Here is a 24,418-nt window from a genome sequence, read left to right as displayed (position 1 = left end):
CTATTTGCTAACATTAAATCATCATAATAATGATGGAACAATATGTGTCTTTTTGAATTTCAGAAATAAAACCATGCCATAGAAGACACGTACTTAAAGTCAGCACTACTATAAGCATGGCCATGGGGACATTCAGGTGCTCACTGGTCTGAGAAAGTCATTATTTGTCAACTTATAGTCTATAGTGCAGTGGTTCTCAGCATGAGCAGTACCAGCCCCTGGGAGAATCTGGATGCATGTGGAAGTGTTTCTGGTTTTCATGATGACTTAAGGATGACTGCTGGCATTTAGCACATGGGGGTCAGGGCTGTTAAATGCTGTGCAACGTACAGGAAAGTCTCATATAATCAAAACTGTCTCCCAAAATGCTAATAGCACCCATGTTGAGAACCACTGGAACAGCTTCTTTCCACGTTAGATCTGTGGAGATTCATAAACAAAGCAAACCAAAGCAAAACAAATCAAACATATCAAAATAAAACAAAACCCCAAATACCTCACATTTATAAAATAGGACCAGTAAAAACTAAGAGATATCAGGACCACTTCATAAATTTGCAAATTATATAACTGTCTATCTTGAAACAAAATCCCAAAAGTTCTATACTGTTTGAAAATCTCCAGGACTATGCCTAAATTGAAAGTCCTCACCTCATAACTGATATGACTTACTTCAACACTGAAAAGTAAAACTCACATTTGGAATAAACGATTCTGGATGTATGTATTTTTAAAAATCAAGGTGGACTATTTAAGGTATCTGGGAAGAGCAGGATGAGTGGCTGGGGGTACAGATATGGGATTTATAATGAAGAGCAAGAGGTCCTCATAGGAGAGGCTAAGGGGTCTGTGGGAGGCTGAAGGGAGCCAAAAGGGTAGAGGTATGGCCTGAAAAGGTTAAGAAAATGGCAGGTAGGAGACCTCTGTAATAATTAGGGATGGTTATAGAGGAACCAGAATCAGGTTTCTGGTGGATTCCACAGACCAAGGAATGAGCAGGGAACTCAGGCGACTTCCAGAAATAATGATAATGATAAAATCATATACAAATGAACTAAAGTAGGACTAAACTGATAGCAAGACAAGCCTCTTTCCTGGACAAGGAAACTGTTTCATACCTATTGTGCCAGCTAAGTTTTTGATTTGAAATTACTAACAAACTTACATTGTTCATTGCTGAATTGTTCATTTTAATCACAAAGAACAATCATTAATGGCTACATTTATCATTGTCAACCTCAATGAAGCTAAAACTGGGGGCAGGGGTGAGGGATGCTGAGGACAGAGGAGACAAGTGAGAATAGGACAAAGATGCCTGTCTTCTGATGCCCCAATTAGGCTGGCTTCCTCACCGTGTGGGAGGATATAGGATTATGTGCTAAAGACTATCTGGAAAATCTTGAACTAAATCCCATTTAGAAAGAGTAGAAGATAAAGTACAGACAGCTAATGTTTCCTATACTTTAATACACCCCACTGCCAAGCAAACCTAACAACTCTTTACTCCTCACACGTGTTTCCCCATCTCCATCTCGCTCTTCCCTTCAGCTGGAATGCCCTTCCTCCAATCTCTACTGCTCACACCATGTCCATCCTTCAAGGCCCAGTTCGGCTACCAACTCCATGAAGTCACCTCTAAGCGCCCCTGCAAGATGTGATCCCTCCTTCCTCTGAACTCCCGCAGTACCTTATCAGTAACTCTATCCCATACCCACCGTGTCCCAGAGTTCTTTGTGTACAGGTTGTGTCCCCCAGAGGTGTGCATCTGCCCTGCACAGAGCAAGTAGTCAGTGAATATCTGCTGAATGAACTGAGAGGCAGCCCTCAGCAAGTGCTGCAATTATATTATGTTATATTACGTGGGAGTGCTCAACTTCCTGTTTATCCAAGGGGGGCATGATCTTCCTCTAAAACACCCAGCACTGATATCTGCTTTGTAAATCTGTAATTAGGACATGGGAATTGTTAGAATTCATGAATGGCCCAAACACTCCAGAGGAAAGAGCCTATCAGAATCCTGCTGTGCACATTCCTTCAGACGGTTTAGTAACAGCCTAAGTTATAATGTCAGAGTTTTGGCAATATTTATAACAGCTAAATCATATTCTGTAAACCGTGTTTTGCTCTTTGGATTGCTTGTATAACCATCAACAATATACTTACTTTCATTTCTGCTAATGCAACTGAAAAGAGCATTCTGTAAATCAAAGGAAAACAAACAGAAATTAACAACCACATAGAATTTCTAATTTTATTCCACTTTTATAGTTATATGGAAATCAGGATATCAAACTATTTAATCCTTATCTAAATCCAAGATTAAAAACGAAGAAACTATGATATAGCATTCTGGTGAAAAGAGAAACCATCTTCTAATACATTTTGGGGATCAAGATTATCACCCAAGCCATAAGCTGACCACATTATAGCAAACCAAGTTTATGTAAAGCTGTACCAATGTGCGTATGTGGGGAAAGTACAATGTAGTAATCTCAATTGTTTCTTGTAGAACATAAAAAAGCTTTCAGAAAATAATATAATAAAGGTTATTTAGGGAAATACATATTTCATATAACCACTGCATTTTAGAGTTGAAAGGACCTTAGAGATCACCTCTAAATGTTCTCAAACCTGGCCGTGCAATAGAACACCTGGGCTTCCTAGGCCTTACCCTAGACTACAGAATTGGAATTTGGGAATGAAGCACAGAAATCTAAATTTTAAACAAGGCCTCAAAGATGATTCTTATGTAGCCATCCTGGGGCCAGAGTTGGGGAATCTCTCTACCATATTACAGATAAAGAAACCATTTCCTTAGCAGGGGAGAGACTGCCCCAGGTCACAGAGCAAGTCAAAAGTAGAATCTGAGACTAGAATTAATGTTTTTAGATCTCTTAGATCACTGTTCGGAAAATATCACACTGTGTTAAAGTCATTGTAAGGAAAATAAACAAAACAAGACAAACGAAAAATTCCTTGTACTAAAGCTATTTGGATAATCAGGGCTTATAGACTATGATTAATATCACACTTGGAAGAGAACAAATTCTTAAAAGAATATGGGCATAAATAAAAGGTAGATGGAAAACAAGTACACCCTTATTAATGAATAGAGATGATTTTGGCTTTTATTTGCAACTAACTTCCAAGCTGGCTACGTGATCTAGACTTATTAAAGGATCAGCTTTACTGACACTTAAAACCTAGCTTCAAGGATCCATCTACGTAGTTGTGTGAAGCTGTACTGCATTTTCTCTACTAAATAATATTCTACTGTAGGAATAAACCACACTTGATTTATCCAAAGCAAAATACCCAGGACCCATAGATAAGGGCTAATGAATTCACCCAATGTGAATTCTTTGGTAGAGATCTCATCAAATAATATAAAATAGTGAAAAGTAAATATTCTTGGTATTCTTTAATAGTGGTCTTTTTTATATTTCTCTTCATCCATGTTTCTTTGTTTTAGTTTGACTTTTCAGCTACCCATTATAGGTAGCCCTCTATTTTGGTTCAATGGTTTCAGGAACACTTTCAATAAAATGATCTAAATCAATATTAAAAAGTCATCTGCTACCAGGACTTCCTTGGTGGTCCAATGGTTAGGACTCCAAGCTCCCAATGCAGGGGGTCCGGGTTCGATCACTGGTCAGGGAACTAGATCCCGCATGACGCAACTAAAAGAGCCCTCATGCTGCAAGCAACTAAAGATCTCACACGTGGCAACTAAGACCTGGTGTAGCCAAAAAAAAAAAAAAGTCATCTGCTACCAACTTTCCAGCCCCTCTTAACTGGGTGAATAAAATTCTCATTGCCCTTCTCTTTTCTTTTGTTTGTTTGCTTTGCTTTTTTTGGCTGAGCTGAGAGGCTTGTGGGATCCTAGTTCCCTGGTGGAACCCGGGCCCTCAGCAGTGAAAGTGCGGAGTCTTAACCACTGGACCGCCAGGGAATTCCCTGCCATTCTCTTTCTAATATGCTGGTTGTTCCTCTTGTTCCTCTTGGTTCCTCTTGGTTTTGGCTTTTTTGGCCTTGTTCCTAAAGAAGTATGTTTATTATCTTGGTGGCCGTCCTGGGTTACATGGCCTGATTTCCATTTTTGTTATTCTTCCAGTTACTTTTAAAGTCTCTAGAGCTGTGGTTTTCAAGTGGAGGTAATCTTGCTTCCCAGGTGGCATATGGCAACGTCTGGAGACATTCTTGGTTGTCATAACATGAGGGGGTTGGGGTGTTCTACTGAACTGACATCTAGTAGGTAGAGGAGTCTAGAGATGCTGTTAAACATCCTACAATGCACAAGACAGCTTCCCTACAACAAAGGATTATCCAGCCCCAAATGTCAATAGTGTCAAGGTTGAGAAATTCTGCTCTAGAAACTTAAAAATTTGTTCAAGCTTGATTTTTTAAAAAAATTTGATCTTAAAAATAAAAGAAATATCACTCTGGGTCAGCCTTGTGGATCACTTAGCTTCAGAGAGAGGTACTAAAGGACACAAAATCTGAAAAATGTCGGAGATCAGCTAATCCAACTCATTTGACAGAAGCCAGAGTCTGAGGCCTAGAAAGGAGAACTAATTATGGACCCTAGCTTTCACCCACAAATGGGTTGGCAAACTATGGCACCCAGGCCAAATCTTGCCCGCTGCCTGTTTTTGTAAGTAAAGTTTTATTGGAACACAGTCACACCCATTCATTTACATATTGTATATGGTTACCTCACACTATAATGGTAGAGTTGAGTGGACAGTAAGCCTAAACTGGCCGGTAAGCCTAAAATATTTGCTTTCTGACCCTTCACAGAAAAAGTTTGCTAACCGCTGATATAGAAGGGCTCAGCTGTCTCTCTTGATGTCACATCCAGAGCTCAGAGATGTTCCCTAAGCATTTCTCATTTCCCTTAATGTTCACTGATAGACCTTTCATGCATAGCATTACTCTAACTTGTTGAACGAAAAACTTTTATATTTCCACATGGCAGCACCTCTAGTGTTAATACCATTTTTACATCTCTTTCTTTATCTTTACCAGTTTTAAGGTTTCAAAGTATGGTCCTTATAGGGAATAGACTGGCGGTTGCTAAGGGGGAGGTGGGTGGGAGAGCGTTGGATTGGGAGTTTGGGGTTGCATGGTATATATACCATGCAAACTGACATATACAGAATGGATAAACAACAAGGTTCTACTGTATAGCACAGGGAACTATATTCAATATCCTGTGATAAACCATAACGGAAAAGAATATGAAAAAGAATGCATATATATGTATAACTGAGTCACTTTGCTGTACAGCAGTAACACAACATTGTAATTCAACTATACTTCAGTAAAAAATGAAATTAAATTTAAAAAAGAATGGTCCTTCACTCAAGTATACTGGTATCTGATGAATTCATCAATTCTCTGTTACTTACTTTATACCCATCATGATTTTATCATAGCCCCCTCTTTGATAAAAGATTCTTAACCTTAGGTAACTCTACCTAAGGTATAAACTATAGGTAACTCTACCTTTTCACTGCTAAAACTACTGCTGACTATTTTGACAGGGCTTAAGACACACATGAGTTACAGCCCTGACAGTTTCTTCATTTAAGATGGTCCATCAGGGTCTTAGCTAGTCAATTCTTAAGTCTTTCAAATGCCCGATCGCCATCTAGTGGCAAAAGTGGGCAGTAACTGAGGGTTTATACTCAGTTGGGTTTATACCGAGCCTCTTTTGACCTTCTGCCACCAATATTATACTCAATGTGACTCCATATAGCAGCTCCCTCACCCCACTCATCTTACTCTAGAAGAGGTCAAAATTACAGTGTAACTGAGGTTAGGATCTACAAAAACCTCAGAGACCCAAAGAACAAGTCAGTATGTGAGCATTGACAGCAAGAGATCTTCAACTCCCAAAGCCTTCACTATACAGCTGGATAGAGAGATGTACACAGTAAGCAAAGGACAAAGGCGGGGCTAGAACCCAGATTGCTCTGCCAGTGCTCTCCCATGACACTATCCTGTGAGAAGACTTTGGATTATTATTCTGAATGCAGCCAATGCAAGGTTGAATTTATGTCCATAGAGTAACCTATTTTAAGTCTAATTTTTAAATCAACATCTTAAATTGTGAAAAAAATCATTTTCTTGAAGTATTATTATTTCCCTTAAAAAATTTTGATCATGAAATCTTTCCTCAGGCAGCTGCTTTCATTAGCCAGTTCCCTGCCCTACCTAAAATGGTTTTTGAGAACTGCAATAAGCCCTCCCACCTGTGGGCACACCTAGCAGAAAAACTAAGATACAGAGTGAAATCAAAGTCAAGGGAACCCTATGTGATTCTTTATGCCACACTGACCTTCCTTCTGGGGGGAAGAGCCATTGGGGTCCATCTGCAAGGTAGACTCTGCGGCTCTAAACTCTTGCTCAGAACTTGGCTCTGCAGATTTATTTTCTGACCTGGCCACTCACTTTTCCACTTCAATGATCCCTTCTAGCATTTCTCCATTTGTCCACTTGTCTCAATACTTTCTCTGTCCACTGCCCTCCTACTACTACTGGTCCCTCCAGCTTCCCTTTCTCACCAATGATGAGGATGATGAAAATGAAACAAACATTTCACATGAATCTTATTAAAAACAAACAAAACCAGGTTTGAATCTTGGATATTTTAGTCACTTCTGGACAAAGACCCAAAAGAGTACATTCTATGAACTGTTGTTAATGTTTCCTATTCCCAAGGCTACTTACTAGTTAAAAGTAAAGGGGCTGCTTTGTTCCTAAGGTCTCAATAAATAAAATCTGTTTGCTTTTCACAGATGGACTCAGAGTTCTCCCAGTTTGAAGTTTTGCATGAAGAATCTAGCTTATTAAATGCTAAGTTGGAGAGATTAAATAATTGACCTTTTTTTTTTTTCTTTTTTTTGGCCACGCTGTGCAGCTTGCAGGATCTTAGTTCCCCGACCAGGGATTGAACCCAGGTCATGGCAGTGAAAGTACCGAGTCCTAACCACTGGACCACCAGGGAATTCCCCAATAACTGACCTTTAAAAACATGTTTTTTAAACCTCCACAAGATATTTTCTCCTTGTTGTGGACACCATGGCTTTTTAGTAAAAAAAATCTAAGTGACTAGAATATGTAAAGGAGTTTAATAGGACATGGATGTCACTAAACAAATGACTCTTCAGCCTCCCAAATAATAAATGTCATTTCAATAGTGGGATAAAAATGAAACCCAAAACTGTGATAAGATTAATAGGTCCAGACTGCTCAGAGAAGTTTGCTCATTATCACCCAGAGCATCCAACCAGCTGGAAGCAAATTCAATGGCAAGTAACACCTGCAGAGTAACATAATGTCTAGAACACAGCTTACACAGAGTATGTGTTTGTGGCAGATTGACTGCAGCAATGGCCCCAATTTTTTACATTTCCCTGTATCTATTTCTCTCACACTAACTCTGGATTTAGACATGTGATTTGCTTTAGTTAAGTGGACAGTAGCAAGCATGAGGTAAGTAGAGACCTGCACATATACTTGCATGTTTCCACTTCTTTTCTTGGGCCCCTGCCACAACCATGGGAACCTGCCTGAGCTAGCCTGCTAGAAGGCTGGGAGACACACATGGAGGAGAGCTGAGCTGACTTAGCCAAGGGCATCCTAAATCAGCCAGACCCTGGCTGACTTGCCAGCTGACTGCAGATGCACAAGTGAGCCCAGCCAGAAGCAGCTAGGCCTGCTAAACGCATGAGAAATAATAAATTATTATTAAATAATAATAATTCTAGGCTATGGAGTTTGGGGATGGTTTGCTACACAACATTGTGATTACAGATACAGTATTCAGTGCTTTCTCTGCTCATTCAAAGAATGCCTGATTCATAGACATTTACACAGGGTTTTCACATAAAACTGCTATTTATTGTGAAACAAAGAACCTTGTGTACTGTCCAGAGTGGGAAAATTTTCTATTAAAAAATTCTATCTATAAAAATACTAACTGTAGCACCTATTTACAGGCAACAAATTTTTGTTCATCTTTTAAGTCTTACCTGCTCTGTGAAGACTTCCCCATTACCCTGGGAAGGGTTTTTTCCTCCAGGCTTCAACGTGTCTTGCACAGACTTCTAGCAACGTACTTGTCTCACTGTATTGTAATGGACTATTTGAATTTCTCTCTTCCCATGGACTAGGCTATGAACTTCTTACAGACAGTGGCTAAATCCTTCCATCTTTGTACTCTGAGAACAGTGCCTGATACATATTAAGTGTATCAACTCAATGAATGTTGAGGGAACGAATGAATGACATGCAAAGACAATTGAGACAATGGACTCTGTCCTAGGAACTCAAGACTTTAGCATTAAAAAGTGACTTGAAAACAAAGAGTTACACTATACGGTGACCAATGCTATAATAAAGCATGTCAAGTGTTTATAAATAGCAACTAATTTTGTGTGTGTGAGGGTAGAGGGCTGAGCAGGAAAGGTTTTAAAGAGGAACCATCTAAGCCAGAATTTCAGTAGGGTTTGTGGCATGCTGGGGTGGGGTGGGGGTGAAGGGGAGTTCTGATTTGTAATATTTGCTGATATGTGTGGTATAAATACCCCCATCACAGCTGCTTTTCAAGTTAAAAACTGGCTTGCCAAATTCCTGAATATTTAACAAGCAGTTCTCCCTAGCTGGTAAGAGCTGGCTCCAGCCTACTAATGGATGGGGATGATAGGATGGATTCAGGGAACAGGAATTCCAGGAGGGCAACAGGTGGTACAACTACAACTAACAAATACAACACATGGTAATCTGGGAAGTTATAAGCAGTAAGCTGCTGAAGCGTCAAGGAGGGAAGAGTCAGGGGCTAGATCGAGAAAAGCTTAAGTATACCAGGCTGAGGAACATGAACTGTATCTTACAGGTGAGCCACTGAACAGTTTCAATGAAGGGAGTGATACGACCATATTTGGTCTTTAAAGAGGTCACCCTAGGAGAAGTGGATATAGTAAATAAGAGGAGAAATTAGAGACAGGAAAGCTAGTTGGGCAGCTATTGTAGTTGTCCCCTGAAGTGGTATAAAGGCCTGAGGTAGGCAGTAACTGAGGCTCTGGAAAGGAGACCAGTTTAAGACATATTTCAGAGGCAAATCTTTAGAGCTTGAGAGCCAGTTTTTTTGTTTTGTTTTGTGGGATGTGGTGAGAAAGAAGAAAGAGTAGACAATACCTCTTAGGCTTTTAGTTTATGTGTCTGGGAGGACTGTACTTAAACAACCAAGCAAGAAATGCAAGAAAAATGATAAGTTTTTGTTTGGGGATGTGTGTATGTGTGGTGTTGTGTAGCAGTAGGGTGGAGGGAAGGAGAGGTAGGGAAGGTTAACAGTCAGTTTGGCTGATTTGAAATGTCAGCTGAACATCAAAAGAACACATATCCAGCAGTGATTCAGGAGAAAAAGAGGTTAGCAAAGAAGATTCTGGAGTTGTCATCATATTGGGGCAATTAAAGCTATGGGAGTAGATGAGATTGCCTAGGGAGAAAAACCTGGCCATTTGGATTAGACCAGGTCACAATCTAATCAGACTTGATCAGATTTCCCTTTTGGGATGATCTCATTCAGGTGACTTATAAGAATGGACTACAGAGGAAACACACTAGCTCAAGGAGACTAAATGGGAGCTATTCCCTTCCCCAGTACAAAATATGACAAAACAAAACAACATACAAATGGAACGTAATCAAGGTTTTATACTATCTTAAGCCAGTACTGCAGGACCTAATAGGTTTCGCTCTTTTTGGAGCTCATCAGCTGCAGGTAACGGCTCAAATCTAGTCTGATACAGCATACCTGTATAGCATTTTACCATTTACAAAGCCTCCCATTCACAGTCTTCTACTTACCATATTCTGACAATTCTCGGAATTTCCTTGGTACTAACTAAAAGAAGCTTTACATTTAGGTGCTGAAGGCTCTGCTGAGGCAAAGTGCCACATGATTCTTTTTGCTAAAATCCCCAAGCCAACTGTCCAAAGCCTAGGCTGTCATCTGCCATGTAAGAAGGTCTACTCTATTCCTGGAACTACTGCGGCACAGATCCAATCATACCGAGGCACAGAAGGCCTCTAGCTGTCCAGAGAATCCTGCTGGTCCTACATCCCTGCCCTCCTAGGTCTAAATTTTTAGGACTATTTTTTCATCCCTTTTCCTTTATGCTTCTGGTAGTAAATCTAGAATCAAGGTTAATTTGAGAGAAAAGGAACAAAATAAAACTAAAACATAGAAATCTTTAAAACAGAACATTTTATTGCGACATTTCCTGAGGATACACTGGACAGCCCATACAGACATACATAAATATGCACCAAACACTGGAATCCACGGGTACCACAAAGTGTGTGGTAAGCTACCATTTGTGTACAGAAGGGTAGAAGAGGACTATATATACATATTTACTTTTATGTGCATAAAATATCTCTGGTGACCTTAGGAACTGGGTGGCTGTGGTATAAGAGGTAGGAAAGAGACTTTTTATTGTATACTGTTTAGAATTTTGAACATGTGAATATTCAAAAAATAAAATTTAACACATACCTGCACTCTTCTCTTATGCATTTAGCTGTGTGTTGATAGGATAGTGCTGACAGAACCGAGCCTGGCACTCACAAGGCTGACCATCTTTGTTTTTGTGGTTCTTAGAGCCTCTTTTTAATATCTTCAGAGTCTTAATTTTATCTCGGCATTCTCAGAGAACCAGAGCCCCAGGACAGAACATTATTTTAGTTTTCTTTAGCAACAGTTTAGTTTAAAACTTAAATGGATTAAGCTTAAAAAAAAAAAAAGCAAATCCTCACAAAAATATCTCCTACTGACTTTCCTTCATAGTTTCTCAACTTCCTTAATGAAATAACATCAAATAACTGGACTGAAGAAAGCTACGAAGAAAGGAGAGAATTGAAAACCACATTTCTGAAAACAATATAAAGAAAAGCGTAGAGAAGGATCTGTGAAAGAAGGAACAAAACAGTAAAAGCACAAAAGTCTGAGGACAAATTTGGAACACTGTATTTCAGTGGCTCATGCAGCAAATGGAAAGGTATATATATTTATGCCCATTATGTTAGAGAATGGCAGGTAAGGTGTGACATAAAGGTATGAAATGGGTTTATGAACCTGAAACTAAAATTTGTCTCATCATGTTACAGACACTGCCAGGTCTCTGGAAATACACCAGCCTCATATCATCTTGATGTTTATTCTGACATTCAAGAAAATCACTATCAACAACCAATTTTTGTTTTTAACCACCGTCTTGGTGGCTAGAAGAAAATGTTTTCAGCCAGCTGTAGACAAAGACTATGCAAAAAGTATTACACTAGATGTCTCACACCTCATGGAAAACATGATTAAGTTTTTACTTTAGTTCTAATCAGCCAATTTGCCCTAGTATGGCTAAACTAGTATGGCTCTAGTTTATATCCAGCATTTGTTCTGATTGTTGGTGCCTGTCATTCCAGTTGTTTAATATTTTAAATATCATCCCTGGTCTAGTATCATACATCCACGAGTGCATGTGGCCTGATAAATACTTCTAGATGGGCCAAGACCAAGCCTGTGAAAATGCATGGCTAACCTAGAACCAAGCATGCCCATGACACTTGAACACATCTGTGATGGAGTTATCAAGCCACTGGTTGATTTTGATAGCTCTAACCAAATGTGTGTGTGATTCTGAAAGAAGTATTCTCAATTTCTAAAGGAAGTACTCTTTCATAGGTATGAGTCAGAATAAGAGAACTGCAAAGATGGGAGAAGAGCCAAATCTCCTGTCCATTGCAGAAATCCCCTCCACAATGTATTTATCCAGTAAATCTTTGCTTTGAACACTTTCACTAATAAGAATTTCTCTTTTTCTTGGAGTATCTCAATCTAATATTCTCATTGAATGTCAGATCAGTATATGGCTCCTTCTCTTTCCGTTCCCTAAAAACGATTTTCAAAATCAGCTTTCTATTTTTTTCTATATTTTTTCTTTCATAGAGCTTTCTTTCACTCTCAATGTTCAAGGGTTACTTCATGGTTGTCTTTGGGCGTGATCTCTCATCTTTAGTCTGGTATTCCTAACTACCTCTGAGATATGGGTTTTTACACTTAAAAAGACCTAACAATATACTTCAATTTCTTTAAAATCCCTTCCCAATGTATATGCTATCTTTGCTGTGTATTTTCTCTCTTTTTTTAAACTCAATAATAAATTATTACTGTTTTATACAACCTGTGTGTGTTTTAACTTAGTCACTTTGTATTTTTATTGTTCTCATTTTCCTTTGCATCTCAAATAATTATAGATATTTTAGAACTTCCTTTAAAGAAGGATTTCTAGCAAGGGTCCAGTACTGGCAATTCTCTGTTTTTGTCATCTGGAAATACCTTAATTTTGCCTTCTTTCTTGAAAAATATTTTCGCTGGATATGATAGTTATTTTCTCTCAGAACAGTTTAGGTATCATTCCACTGTTCCTGGCTTCCTCTATTGCTACTGAAAAATCAGCTGTTGACCTCCTTTGAAGACAATGTCTTTTTTTCCTGACTGCTTTTAAGACCTGTGGCTATGACGTATGTCTGTAACGTATGGATTTAAAAAAAAATCCTGCTGGGGATTTCTTGGGCTTCTTTAAACACTGCCTCTGTCCCATATTCTTTCTTCTTCTTTGAGTATTCCAATTAGAATACTTCCTCTATCCTCCATGTCCCTTAAACTCTCTTTCAGTCTATCCTGCGCTGCTTTTCCATATAACTTCTTTAGTCCTATCTTCCAATTCACTAATTGTTTTTTATATTTCCCTGAACATCATCTCCTATATTCAGTCCTTTATAACAAATCCTGAATGATGGACTCTACCTTCAAATCTCTGATTTATTCCCAAATACTCGATTCTATTGCTATCATCCTAGTTGTGGGCCTTATTTGTTTTTAGCTAAGTTAGAGGAATTTGGGGGATCTAAAACTTAGCCTGCACATACCTAAGACTTGAAGCTTTCTAAAATACTGGACTTTTATTTGTTTTGTTGGTCTCCTATCACAGAATCTTTATCATCTCCCTCTACTTAATAATGGGCTGAGCCCCAAAATATCATTTTTCCAGGATCTGGTCCCACTTTGCCTATCCAAGCAGATTCTCAGCCCAAAATAGGCCTATCTTCTTTTTTACCTCCCACCTCAGTCATGTGCATTTTTGCTAACATGCTGTTGATCCAGTCTTCTAACCCAAATTATACCAATCCTTTCAGGCCTCTCTTTTGCAAAGTTTTCCCTGTTAACTCCCAACATGCTCAGTCTGCTTTCCAATTTCCTTGAGTTCTTGCACGTTCAGTACATATTTTAACTATCTTGACTCAGGTATAATTCTTTAGTATTTGAAGTTGAGCTATATGTAGCTTAACCATAATTCTAACCTAGGTCTGACTCCAAAGTTTGTTTTCTTTCTTTTTTTAAGATAATTTTATTTTATTTATATATTTTTGGTCATGCTGCGCAGCTATGAGGGTTCTTAGCTCCCCGACCAGGAAACGAACCCATGCCCCCTGCAGTGGAAGCATGGAGACCTAACCACTGGACCGCCAGGGAATTCCCAAAAGTTTGTTTTCTTTCTAATATAATAAAACTGCCTCTCACTATTCAATAAATATTTATTTGCATAAAAAAGAAACCAGATACTATAAAATCAGACATAAAATGCTTTACATTTCACTAGTTTATCTTAGCTTGGTTGGAACAAAACAATCTTAAATGGCATAAAAATTTTAAACTTTATTCATGTAAGTAAATTTCTCAGGAAATCCCCTCAAAGGGGATTCTGCAGCAGCTTATCAGTAAAGATAAACATTAGCTCCTTCAAATATAACCGCTCATTCTCTGAATCTCTAGTCAAACTACACAACACCATCCTTCAGGGTAAATGTTATTAACCCCTAAAGTTGTAAGCCTAAAGGAATAGCTTACACATCTGGAAGTTCACTTCCAGGGACCACTCCAGTGTTAAGGAAAAGGTACCAAAAGCCTAGTTTTATAAATTATTCTAATGTTGATAAGCAACTAATCCAGTTAAAATAGGTTGCACTACACCAATGTTACGCAATTCACTTTATAACAAATAGCCATTATGTCTAGACTAGACTTTAACAATTCAGTGAGAGTGACTGTTATTTGAGGCTTATAATGCAGAAAGTTCTTTCTGTGTTAAAGTGCTCTTGCCTCTCTTTTTATTTCTAAATAACATAAAAAATCAAATTGAATCTTGAGTTATCTTGAATAATTTGTACAGTCAGTTTTATATATATATAAAACACACATATATAAAAAAACCACATGTATACTTTACATATATATATTACATATATATTTTTTACGTTTATATATATGCGAAAGAACCTTCTTGGCATGTATATTTTTGGAAGATAGTTGCTTAATTCTAGGCCAAATAGGGGAGGATAGACTGGAAAAGGTAAACTACTCTTAGTATTTCTCTCATAGGACAGTGTTTATCTCTCTTACCTTTCCTGTCCCGTCCTTCATCAACAACATACTGGCAGACTTCCTAGGGCAATGCAGAAATCCAGACAAGAGAAGGAAGCACACTAAAATAATGGAGGACAGGCTACAGGAGATGGACAGTGTCAGACATCATGTGGGAGAAAAGAAGGAATTATCACAGTTAGCCACTTTGTTTAAGGGAAACTAAAACTAGTTATTTCAAAGGTAGAGAGATAAGAAAAAAAAGAAAGATCTTTTACTTCTTTGTAGAAAGGCTCTTTTCAATAAGAACAGAGAAGAGTTGCAGTTAATTTGGAAATTTGTCTTCAGAGAAACAGATATAACTTAGCAATAGTACAAAGGAACAAAAGATAAATAAGATTTTTCCAATTCCAAAATATTAATCGATGGGCCTCTCTGGTGGCGCAGTGGTTGAGAGTCCGCCTGCCAATTCAGGGGACATGGGTTCATGCCCTGGTCCGGGAAGATCCCACATGCCGCGGGGCAGCTGGGCCAGTGAGCCATGGCCGCTGAGCCTGCGCGGCCAGAGCCTGTGCTCCGCAATGGGAGAGCCCACAACAGTGAGAGGCCCGCGTACAGCAAAAAAAAAAAAAAAACAAACCCAAAAAACCAAAATATTAATCGAGAGATATAATTACAGGCTTTGAGAAAAGAAAAAAAAATCAGAACTATAATCTAGAAGCAGTTAAGAGAGTTGTTCTACCTTCCTTCTCCAAGAGAATACAGACTATTAAAAGCAATAGGAATCTCAATGTTTATACATACAAATGATGAATGAGGCATATGTGCTTAAGTATGCTTAATTACACGGTCTTACACTATAAAAAATAATAATATTGTCATACTTAACAATGAAGTTCTAGGAACTGAACAAAGTAGTCCCAGTGAGGAGCTTTATCACATTAGGGACAATTTTTTGTACATATTTGCCTGGTGTGAAATACCTCCTCTACCTCTGCCCCTCCTCAACCTGTGTCCCCGTCCCCCCCACGCCCAATCTAGATACCACAGTGCTTGAAACACCACCATTGGGAGACAAGAGTTCTTCAGATTTAATACAGCCTTTGTAATTTGGTATGTACCTTTCCCCCCCAAATAGAAGATGCTAGGAAAGTCTGAAGCTACTCACACTAGCAATGTGATTTTGTTTCTTCCAATTAGAGGTAGTTGATATAAAGGTGGATACCTGGATGGATCAAGGTATAGGAAGAGGGGCAAAAGAGGATATGGAACCTAAGAAAAACTATTTTACAACCTTGGATACAACCAGTTGCTTTATTATGAAAACATTATAGGTTAAATCCTCTGTATATGTGATTTAGGCATGTCTTTCAAATTAACGTTTAATTTCAACAAGTTAATTAAAATTATAACATTTCTAAAAAAGGTAAAGGACATTTTTCTCAACGCCATATTTTCTGTAAAGTAAAAGGCAATTTATTTAACAATGAATTCATTTTTAAAATTTGAGTGATTTTATCAATTCTGATAATATCTAATTAGTCTATCCAAATTTGTTAAATAAAATGCATACCTCATATTCTTTTCTGCAAACTCTGGAAATATCATTTTTTGAAGATGCCTAAAAAATAACAAATTTCTGCATTAATTTATTTAATCCACATTAAACAAACATTAGCTCCAGATATGCTAGAATTTCACTCTAACTTTTATGGCTTTAATCTCACATAATGACACAGTCCTTTTGTTATTTCAGAAACTAGATAACTTTGAAGGAAATGTAAATCAGAGGACTTTTTTTTAAAAGCTGAATTCCATTCTGTAGCACATTTTCTTGTGAAGCTCTGAAGCTCTGCTGCAGTGAATTTTCTTGTGAAGCTTTGCTAGGGCATTTATAGTTTACTTTTTCTTTAACTCTTCATGTTTTAAGTTCCCATATGAGCCAAGATCCATATATAACAGAGGAGACAACTAAAGAGGGAAAGGCAATGCCAGGCAATTAATAAGTTATTTTTATGTAATTTTCTTAACAAGTTTATGTAGAAGATATTATTCCTTCTACAGATGAGGAAACTGACACACAGAAAAACAGAAAGTTATTTACTACATTTAAGTATACACTTTCTATAAAAAACAAGCCAAAACAAATCTGCTGAGGGGTGGCTGTTCTTCCACATGATGATAATCCTCATTTAGAGACGTAGTTCCAGAGCCATGGACTCTGGTTCCTTGTTCTATTTCTTCCTGTTCTATCATCTAGGCTCATGCAATTCTGAATAGACCAGCTGATGAGGACAAGGAAAGCAAGAAGCAGAACGGACTGGCAACTATTCTGTGGCCCACTAGATGTACTATAGATCAAATGCTCTACAACTCAGTTTCATCTCAATGCCTGGAGGAGAACAGCAGATAGCTAGGCTATGTGCTGCCCAAAGAGTGTGGCTCAGTGGTCTGTATGAAAGGGAAGGCATCACCATGTCTCATATACTCCTGTCTAGAGACCAGTCACTAGAAGGAGAAAATAAGAGAAGGCTTTCCAGTTTAGTTTTAGGGACACTTAAATTTCCCAGTTTTCCATACTCCCACCATTTGGAGTATGAGGAGCCAGGAGACCAGTTTTTCCACAGCACTCTGAGGAACCACTATGAAAATATACACAGTGAGGAAGAGTTCAGGGGTCTAACTTGAATTGGACCTGAGATATATCAAATCAAAGAGAAGTCATAATTCACTGTAGGAGTCATGCTCACCTTAGGAGCAGAGAAGGTATAAAAGAACATACTCAGAGTAAACCTATGATGAAAGACAGAGGGAAGATGAAAGCAAAATAAGCCAACTGTGTCAACTGCTCTCATCCAAGCATGCCTGAAATTTACACGACCATTTGGAGTCATTCAGCATAGACTAAGCATGACCATAGGCAGAATACAAAAGGCCTTGATTCCTATAATATTCTTTCTTTGTGTGGAAGAGAGAAGTTAAGAAAGAATAAGAGAAGGCTGAGGGTCTTACATGCAGCAGCCATAACTGAAAAAGCAGCATGTCTAAAAGGAAATGGTCCATGTAAGAAATGCTAAATTTGCAGCTTTTATGGGTCACCTCTCCAAAGATATGAGGTAGGTTAGGTCCAAGACACAGCCAAAACTGAAACTCTACTCCACGCTGCTTAAGAGCCTGATTGCCAAGTGTTACCTGCTTGCATGCCTGTCGACACTCCAAGGTAATAGCCAGTTCACAGCAGCCTAAGCCAACCCAGCCATCAGACTTCTTAAACACACCTTAAAAACAAAATGTTCAAATGTTTTGGTCATAAGTAGTGACAAACACAAATAGAGTGCCAAACTGGTTCGTGGATACCACTACAAGTCAAAGCAGGTGTCCATAAGAAAGCTAGCTTAGATAGCAGGGTCTCAAAGTATGAAGCCCCTCCTCCCACCCTTACTCTCAATGCTATCAGTCTTCTCAGGGTCCCTCACAGCATAATTACCAGGTCCTTTGTTTTTTTCCCTCTTCTCCCTGCCCACCCTAAACTCTCTTTAGCTCATTCTCACTCTTAGGTAAACAGAATCTCTAGAGGACATACAGGCTAAGGAAAGCAATGAGAGGCTTTCTTCACCTTTGGACTATGAACCAGAAGAGGAAAGGATTCCAATTTAACTTGGTAAGCCAACAAATAAAAAAGGGCATGAGTATTATTGCATTCCAACATTCAAAATATTAAGTACCTAGAATAGCATAAAACACACGATGCTGTTTAAAAACTGATACTTAGTAAACAGACAGGAACATCTCCTGTGAGCCATGACTGACTTTGATGGGTACACTTTATTGTGGGGCAAAATGACTATTCTGGTTCAATTTATGCATAGCTCTATTTCTCCAACCAAATTACAGTGATACCAAAAGATGATAAAATTACAAAGTGTTCTAATGCAATTTTCAGATCCCTTTTTGCAATAATAAGTGTCAATGAATAACTCCCAGGATAAAATTAGGAGATATAAGTAATAATTATGAAAAAAGAAAAGATTCACTTGTAGGAATGCTGCAAATTCCTTCTTATCTCTAAGAAATGCTTTATGCTGCTTCTATATAATACATAGATCTGCAAATCCACATGTACATTAGATTATTATTTCCATTTTTTAAAAATGTCAGGGATTCAAGGCAATATGTAACATAGTTCTCTACACGAAACTAAGACCTAATATAATAAATAGAAGTATTCTGCTAAAAAACAAACCAAACAAAAGCAAACAAATGGCCCATGGACAGACAAAGCTCTCAAAATATAATCATAAACCATCCCAATGGTTAAAACTGGCTAAAAATCCTGCATATCATAAGCTTCTATAACCCTACATGTTTTAATGATATAAGGGGCAACAGACTCCCATCTAGTCCCATTGCCTAGGATAGTTAGTTTCCTCTCAATCTTTGTTGCTATTCAGAATCACTCATATTCTAGAAAGAACTTTGAATGGAATCAATGTAGGTCATAAACTCTGTGAACTTTTATACTATAATGCATTTTACTGCTGTTTTCACATATCCAGTGCCTCTTAGAAAATATTAAATTATTCAACAAGCATTTACATTCACTGAACCCCTATTATGTACAAGGCACTCTATTAGGTATTTTGTGGGCTATTAGATAGATAAATATATGATTTATCCCTTTATGGAGATTACAATTTGGTAGGAACAATACACACATATATATAATTGCAGACACTAGGGAGAGGGAGAACTGGGAGAACAAGCAAGGACGTGGGCAATTCTAGGAAGCAAATAGTCCAATTTGTTTGAAATAAAAACTTCAAACAGTGTGAGAGTCTTCAGAATTCAGAGAAACATAAGATATACTCCCTTTTTTTCAAGGCACTGGCTTTAACCAGGACTGGAAAATGAGCTTTAATCCTAGGAGACCATGAATACCAGGCTAGGGAGTTTGGCCTTTATTCCGATGGAAGTGGATATCCCCGGAGGGATTTTTTTTGAAAGGGGTGGGGAGGACAGCTATGGTGTACTGAAACATCAGTTACAAGGTTATTGCAATAATCTACCCCAAAGGTGTAATCATAAAGGCTTGAACTAGGAATAGTGAGGATAGACGCAAGATTTTACAAGAAGAGAGTCAATGAGCTAAAAAGAAAAAGCTATCAGAGATAATGACTTGAGGGCTTCCAGTCTAGAGTGTCACTCACAAGAGAAAGCAGTTATGAGTTTTGTTTTGAATTGGCACTTCAGATGCCACCTGGATGCATAGATCCAGGTAAAGACGTCTAGAGGTCATGAACAATGACTTGGACTTGAAAGTTATCTTCCCAGAGCTGATTAGATAACAGTTCTGGGAAGGAATGTGGTTACCAGGGTGAATGTGGAGAGAGAAGGGAAGAGGACCACACACAGAAATAACTGTGGCAGTTATGGGGGGGACGGTGTGTGGGGGAGGTGGGGATAAGAGAGGGCAAAGTCACAAGGCCAAGGTGAAGTCACAAGGAGGGAGTGGTCAATCATATCAAGTGTCACAGGGAAGTCAAAGAGAATAAGTACTGAGAAAAAGCCATAAGATCTAGGAACCAAGAGATCCTGGTGATCTTTCAAAGACCAGTTTCAATAGAATGGTAGAAGTGGAGTCAAGAGTACCATTAAGGACTGAGTGAATGAGAATTAATTATACATTTGAAAATTTGGGTGCCTACAGGAAGGAGAGGATAGAAATTCAAGGGTAAACATTAGGTTACAGGACTATGACACAGATTTTACAATCACAAAATAAGTTTTAAAAAATAAAGCGCTAAATGTTGCAGTTCTATTGCTTACCTGGCAAAGATGAATTCATACAACTCCAAATGTCAACCTAAAATTGTAATCACCAAAAGACTTTTATGTAGATAACCAGTTTCTAAATATGAAAATTTCTACAGAAATTATGTATAGCTAATTTGATTATGTTTGTGTCTATACAATCAATGATCTAGAACTATATGAGTATCAACCAGCTATTCAGGGAAGAAAAAATAGAACTGAGATGTAAAAATGCTGCTTGCTGTTTTCCCATCTTCCCATCTGAGAGTACTAAGGACAAATACGGTTACTCAGGATGCTTACTGGGATAACTGTTTCCAAGCACAGAGATAAAAGTACCTGTTGAGTGACTAAAGGAAAATATGTCAGTCAGAACTGTTTGATCATCAACCTTCCCCCCCATTTAACCCAAGCTACCTTATCTAAGGAGGCTCCCTCATGCCAGCTCAGACTTTCTTAGCCTGGCTCATGAGTATCCCAAACGTTGAGGATGGCCCACGCATTAGAGGCATTTTAAGTTACATGATTCAGACAGGCATGCAATGTATCTATAATATACCAGAAAATGGGAAGACAGAAGTAATGAGAAGTCACACATTTTCCCTTACCCCAAATCCAACTTTTTAAAAATCAAAATATATGTAAGAGTTATTATGGTTTTCATAAAATTGTCAAAATATGATAATAAGTAAAATTCCCAATTCCAGATAAACTATTATAATGAAATTTAAAGACTGGAATATATCATATACCTACATCATAGGTATAAAATAAACAATGAAAGATGAAAAACAATATTCTATCTAGCAATTTGTGTGAAGATCTTTTTAAAGTACCTAGTTAAATCTAACATTTTACTTTGACCACAAACCCCAATCACACTGAAAAATTTGCTAAATCTAAACTCATTAGAGTGCTTCATTAGACAAAAGCTTCCATAGTTCAGTTAAATAAGACCTACCATTGTTTCAGGGCAATAATCTGGGGCTCGCTGCAACAGATGTTTTAGTCGGGATTCACTTTTTGAGGAGAATATCTATTTGACAAAAAAAAAAAAAAAAAAAAGTTTTGTGGCATTTTTTCAACAAGAAAATAGAGGAGGTAAACTTATTATCTTCTAGATTTATGAATTGTCTAGAATATCTTCCAATTTCCCTTTATAAACGGAAAACCTTTGGAAAGATCTAAATTAAGGTGAGGTAGTATTTCTTAAAAGGTTGGTTAGCTTGGCAAATAATCAACAAAATCTAAATACGGCAAGTCTAATGATCAAAAATGGAGAAAACCAGGCTGTTAACCTGATAGGGTATAGGGGAGAAAAAAAAAAAAACAGAAAAGGAAGAAAAAACAATAAATTTATTCTAAACTGTCCTACAAACTGCTTTTAGTCAACTGACCACAATGAAAAATAGACTATGCCATACCCTTTATATTGGTGAAGAACAACTTTGTGAACAGCATTATAGCAAAAACTTCTCCACAGAATTCCATAAAATAGAGAAAAAGCCATCTTTTAAATAAAGCTGCTAAGGGGTTGACAAATTCACTCATCAGGCTAGTTGGCTCACTTCCAAATACAACTTTAATTAATGCAATTGTAATTTAATGTCTCTGTAAATTTAAATCATTACATATATTATTACCTGCAAATAGTCAAGATTGTAAAGTCTATGAATGCTAACGACAATGAAAAAGGATTTATCTCCAGTTAGTTTTTCTTTTTTTTGTGACGCGGGCCTCTCACCGTTGTGGCCTCTCCTGTTGCGGAGCACAGGCTCCGGACGCGCAGGCTCAGCGGCCATGGCCCACGGGCCCAGACGCTCTGCGGCATGTGGGATCTTCCCAGACCGGGGCACGAACCTGCGTCCCCTGCATCGGCAGGCGGACTCTCAACCACTGCGCCACCAGGGAAGCCCTCCAGTTACTTTTAACAGCCATTTTTCTCCCAAACCACAAACTATAATTAATAAATGAAGAGAGCTAGAATATCACCATTTTGCAACTCCTAGTGAATTAATGCACTGAGGCAATTATTAACAATGGCTGCTAACATTACAAAGAGACAACCAGACACAATACTATTTGAGTAAGACTTGCCAAACAAAACAAAAACAAAACCTAACCTGAATTTGATCAAGCCTCTGGTTCTACCCCATAAGGTAGCTGCCAGCCATGTGTGGCTATTTAAATTTAAACTTAAATCAATGAAAATGAAATAAAGTTTAAAATTCAGTTCCTCAGTCTCTTGAAGCACATTTCAAGTGTTTACTGTGCACACAGAGCTAGCAGTTTCCCTACTGGATCATACAGATATAAAATACTTTGATCACTGAAGAAAATTCTATTGGGAAGCTCTGCTCTTAAATCTACCTACCAATTACAGAAATACAGAGGAAAGAGGAACACATTAAATGATACCATAGGGCTACAAACAGCATGATTCAGACTGTGGGAAACTCCATAGGATAAATGACCAGATTTATCCATTAAATAAACTGCAAGGAGAAACCCATATTAAAAGATCTTTAAAAAACAATTGCAATGCTTATATCTCACTTGGATCCTGATTCAAACTTATGAAATGAAACTTATTAAACAGTTAATAAATTTGAAAAATAACTAGATATTTGAGTATTACATTTTTAAAGAAGTGGTAATGGTAATATGGTTATTTTTTAAGCGAATACTTATAATTTATAGATACAGACTGAAAATTTATGGAGCAAATGATATGACAACTGGGATTTGTTTCAATATAAATTTGCCTCAATATAATGCGCGCGGAGGGGGGGGAGTAGATGGGAGTGTAAATGAAACACAACTGGCCTTGACTTAACAATGAGAAAGCTGAATATGGGAGTTTACTGTATTTCTCTTTACTTTTGTATATATTTGAAAATTACCATCATAAAAAGATTAAAAGGAAGAAGGAAAAGAAAAAGAAAGGGGAAAAGACAACAATGAAAGGCAAGAAAGAATAAAAAACGTCAGGAAGAAAGGAAGGGAGGGAGGGAGGAAGGAAGGGAGAGAAGGAGGGAAGGAGGAAGCACATCACATTTGTAGTGGAATTGGAAGAAGCAGAGTTTTGAGTTAGGCACTATTCTAAGCACTGGGGGATTCAGCACAAACAAAGCAAACAAAAGTCCCTGTTCTAGAATATCTCCTCTAAAAGTCTTCTTTTTAAAACTGAGGGACTTTTCTCAGATCTCAAACTTCTTGAATTATATGGCATCTGACACCTTATTGTGCTATTATAAAACATCAGTCCTGACTTCTTATCTAAATTCAAATTCTAAAAGTTTTAACTCCAAATCTCCAACTGTCTTCACACAGTGGTTTTCACTGATAATTCAGCAACTCATCCCCCCACCATCTTTTTCCTAACTTTCCACAGCCATCAAGGGCACTAGTATTCACTCCAACTCAAAACCTAAATATCAGCAGAACACCACCCTTTCTTCATTTCCTACTGGTTGAAGAAATAATGATTCCTCACTCCTGGTAATTCCTTTCATTTTCAGTGAGCTCTACCAATTTTAGCACCCTGGCCTCCCTCACTTCTCCCGTGATTGCGATGACTGACTCATCTGACTGCCGAGTTTGGCAGGGGAAAGTGAACATATATAACCCAACCCTTACCTCTCCTCCTCTGGGAGTAAGTCTAATTCTGTAGTTTAGTGTGTACCTGGAGATAAATGCTACATTCAGCTTCTGTGTAACTAGTAATAAAAGTAATATTTGGGGTTTTACCTGCCTTACTCCTTTGCCTTATTTCTCAATTAGTTAAGAACTTGGTCAGGGAAGAATGTTTTTTTTAATTAGGATGACTACAGTATTCACTTAATATGCTAAATTATAGAATTTCTAGCACTTCATTTTTTTTTTTTTTTTTTTTCTTTTTGGCGGTATGCGGGCCTCTCACTGTTGTGGCCTCTCCCGTTGCGGAGCACAGGCTCCGGATGCGCAGGCCCAGCGGCCATGGCTCACGGGCCCAGCCGCTCCGCGGCATATGGGATCCTCCCAGACCGGGGCACGAACCCGTATCCCCTGCATCGGCAGGCAGACTCCCAACCACTGCGCCACCAGGGAGGCCCTAGCACTTCATATTTTAAGAAATTA

General features: G+C 38.1%; 2 protein-coding genes across 4 annotated transcripts in view; both read right to left on the bottom strand.

Moving 5' to 3' along the window:
- GLIPR2 (GLI pathogenesis related 2) overlaps positions 1-24,418 on the bottom strand; it is a 213,722-nt gene that overhangs the window by 71,811 nt on the left and 117,493 nt on the right. The gene's annotated exons all lie outside the window — the stretch shown is intronic.
- RECK (reversion inducing cysteine rich protein with kazal motifs) overlaps positions 1-24,418 on the bottom strand; it is a 77,789-nt gene that overhangs the window by 41,246 nt on the left and 12,125 nt on the right. The window contains exons 1-6 of one of the 3 annotated variants that reach the window (XM_081238394.1): positions 21,261-21,337; positions 20,717-20,847; positions 20,315-20,351; positions 17,681-17,766; positions 16,062-16,109; positions 2,164-2,197 (exon numbers count right to left, since the gene is read on the bottom strand). In XM_081238394.1, coding sequence (XP_081094520.1) covers positions 2,164-2,197; positions 16,062-16,109; positions 17,681-17,766; positions 20,315-20,333 — 187 coding nt within the window. In that variant the 5' untranslated portion in view covers positions 20,334-20,351; positions 20,717-20,847; positions 21,261-21,337. Of the gene's footprint in view, positions 1-2,163; positions 2,198-10,567; positions 14,181-16,061; positions 16,110-17,680; positions 17,767-20,314; positions 20,352-20,716; positions 20,848-21,260; positions 21,338-24,418 lie in introns of those variants that run through there. The other 2 variants (XM_081238393.1, XM_081238396.1) reach the window with 2 other exon arrangements.

The sequence above is a fragment of the Mesoplodon bidens genome (assembly GCF_964165515.1).
Source record: "Mesoplodon bidens genome assembly, chromosome: 6".
Classification (NCBI taxonomy): domain Eukaryota; kingdom Metazoa; phylum Chordata; class Mammalia; order Artiodactyla; family Ziphiidae; genus Mesoplodon; species Mesoplodon bidens.
The sequence above is the reverse complement of the archived record's forward strand: the minus strand, read 5'-3'. Positions and strand labels throughout refer to the sequence as shown.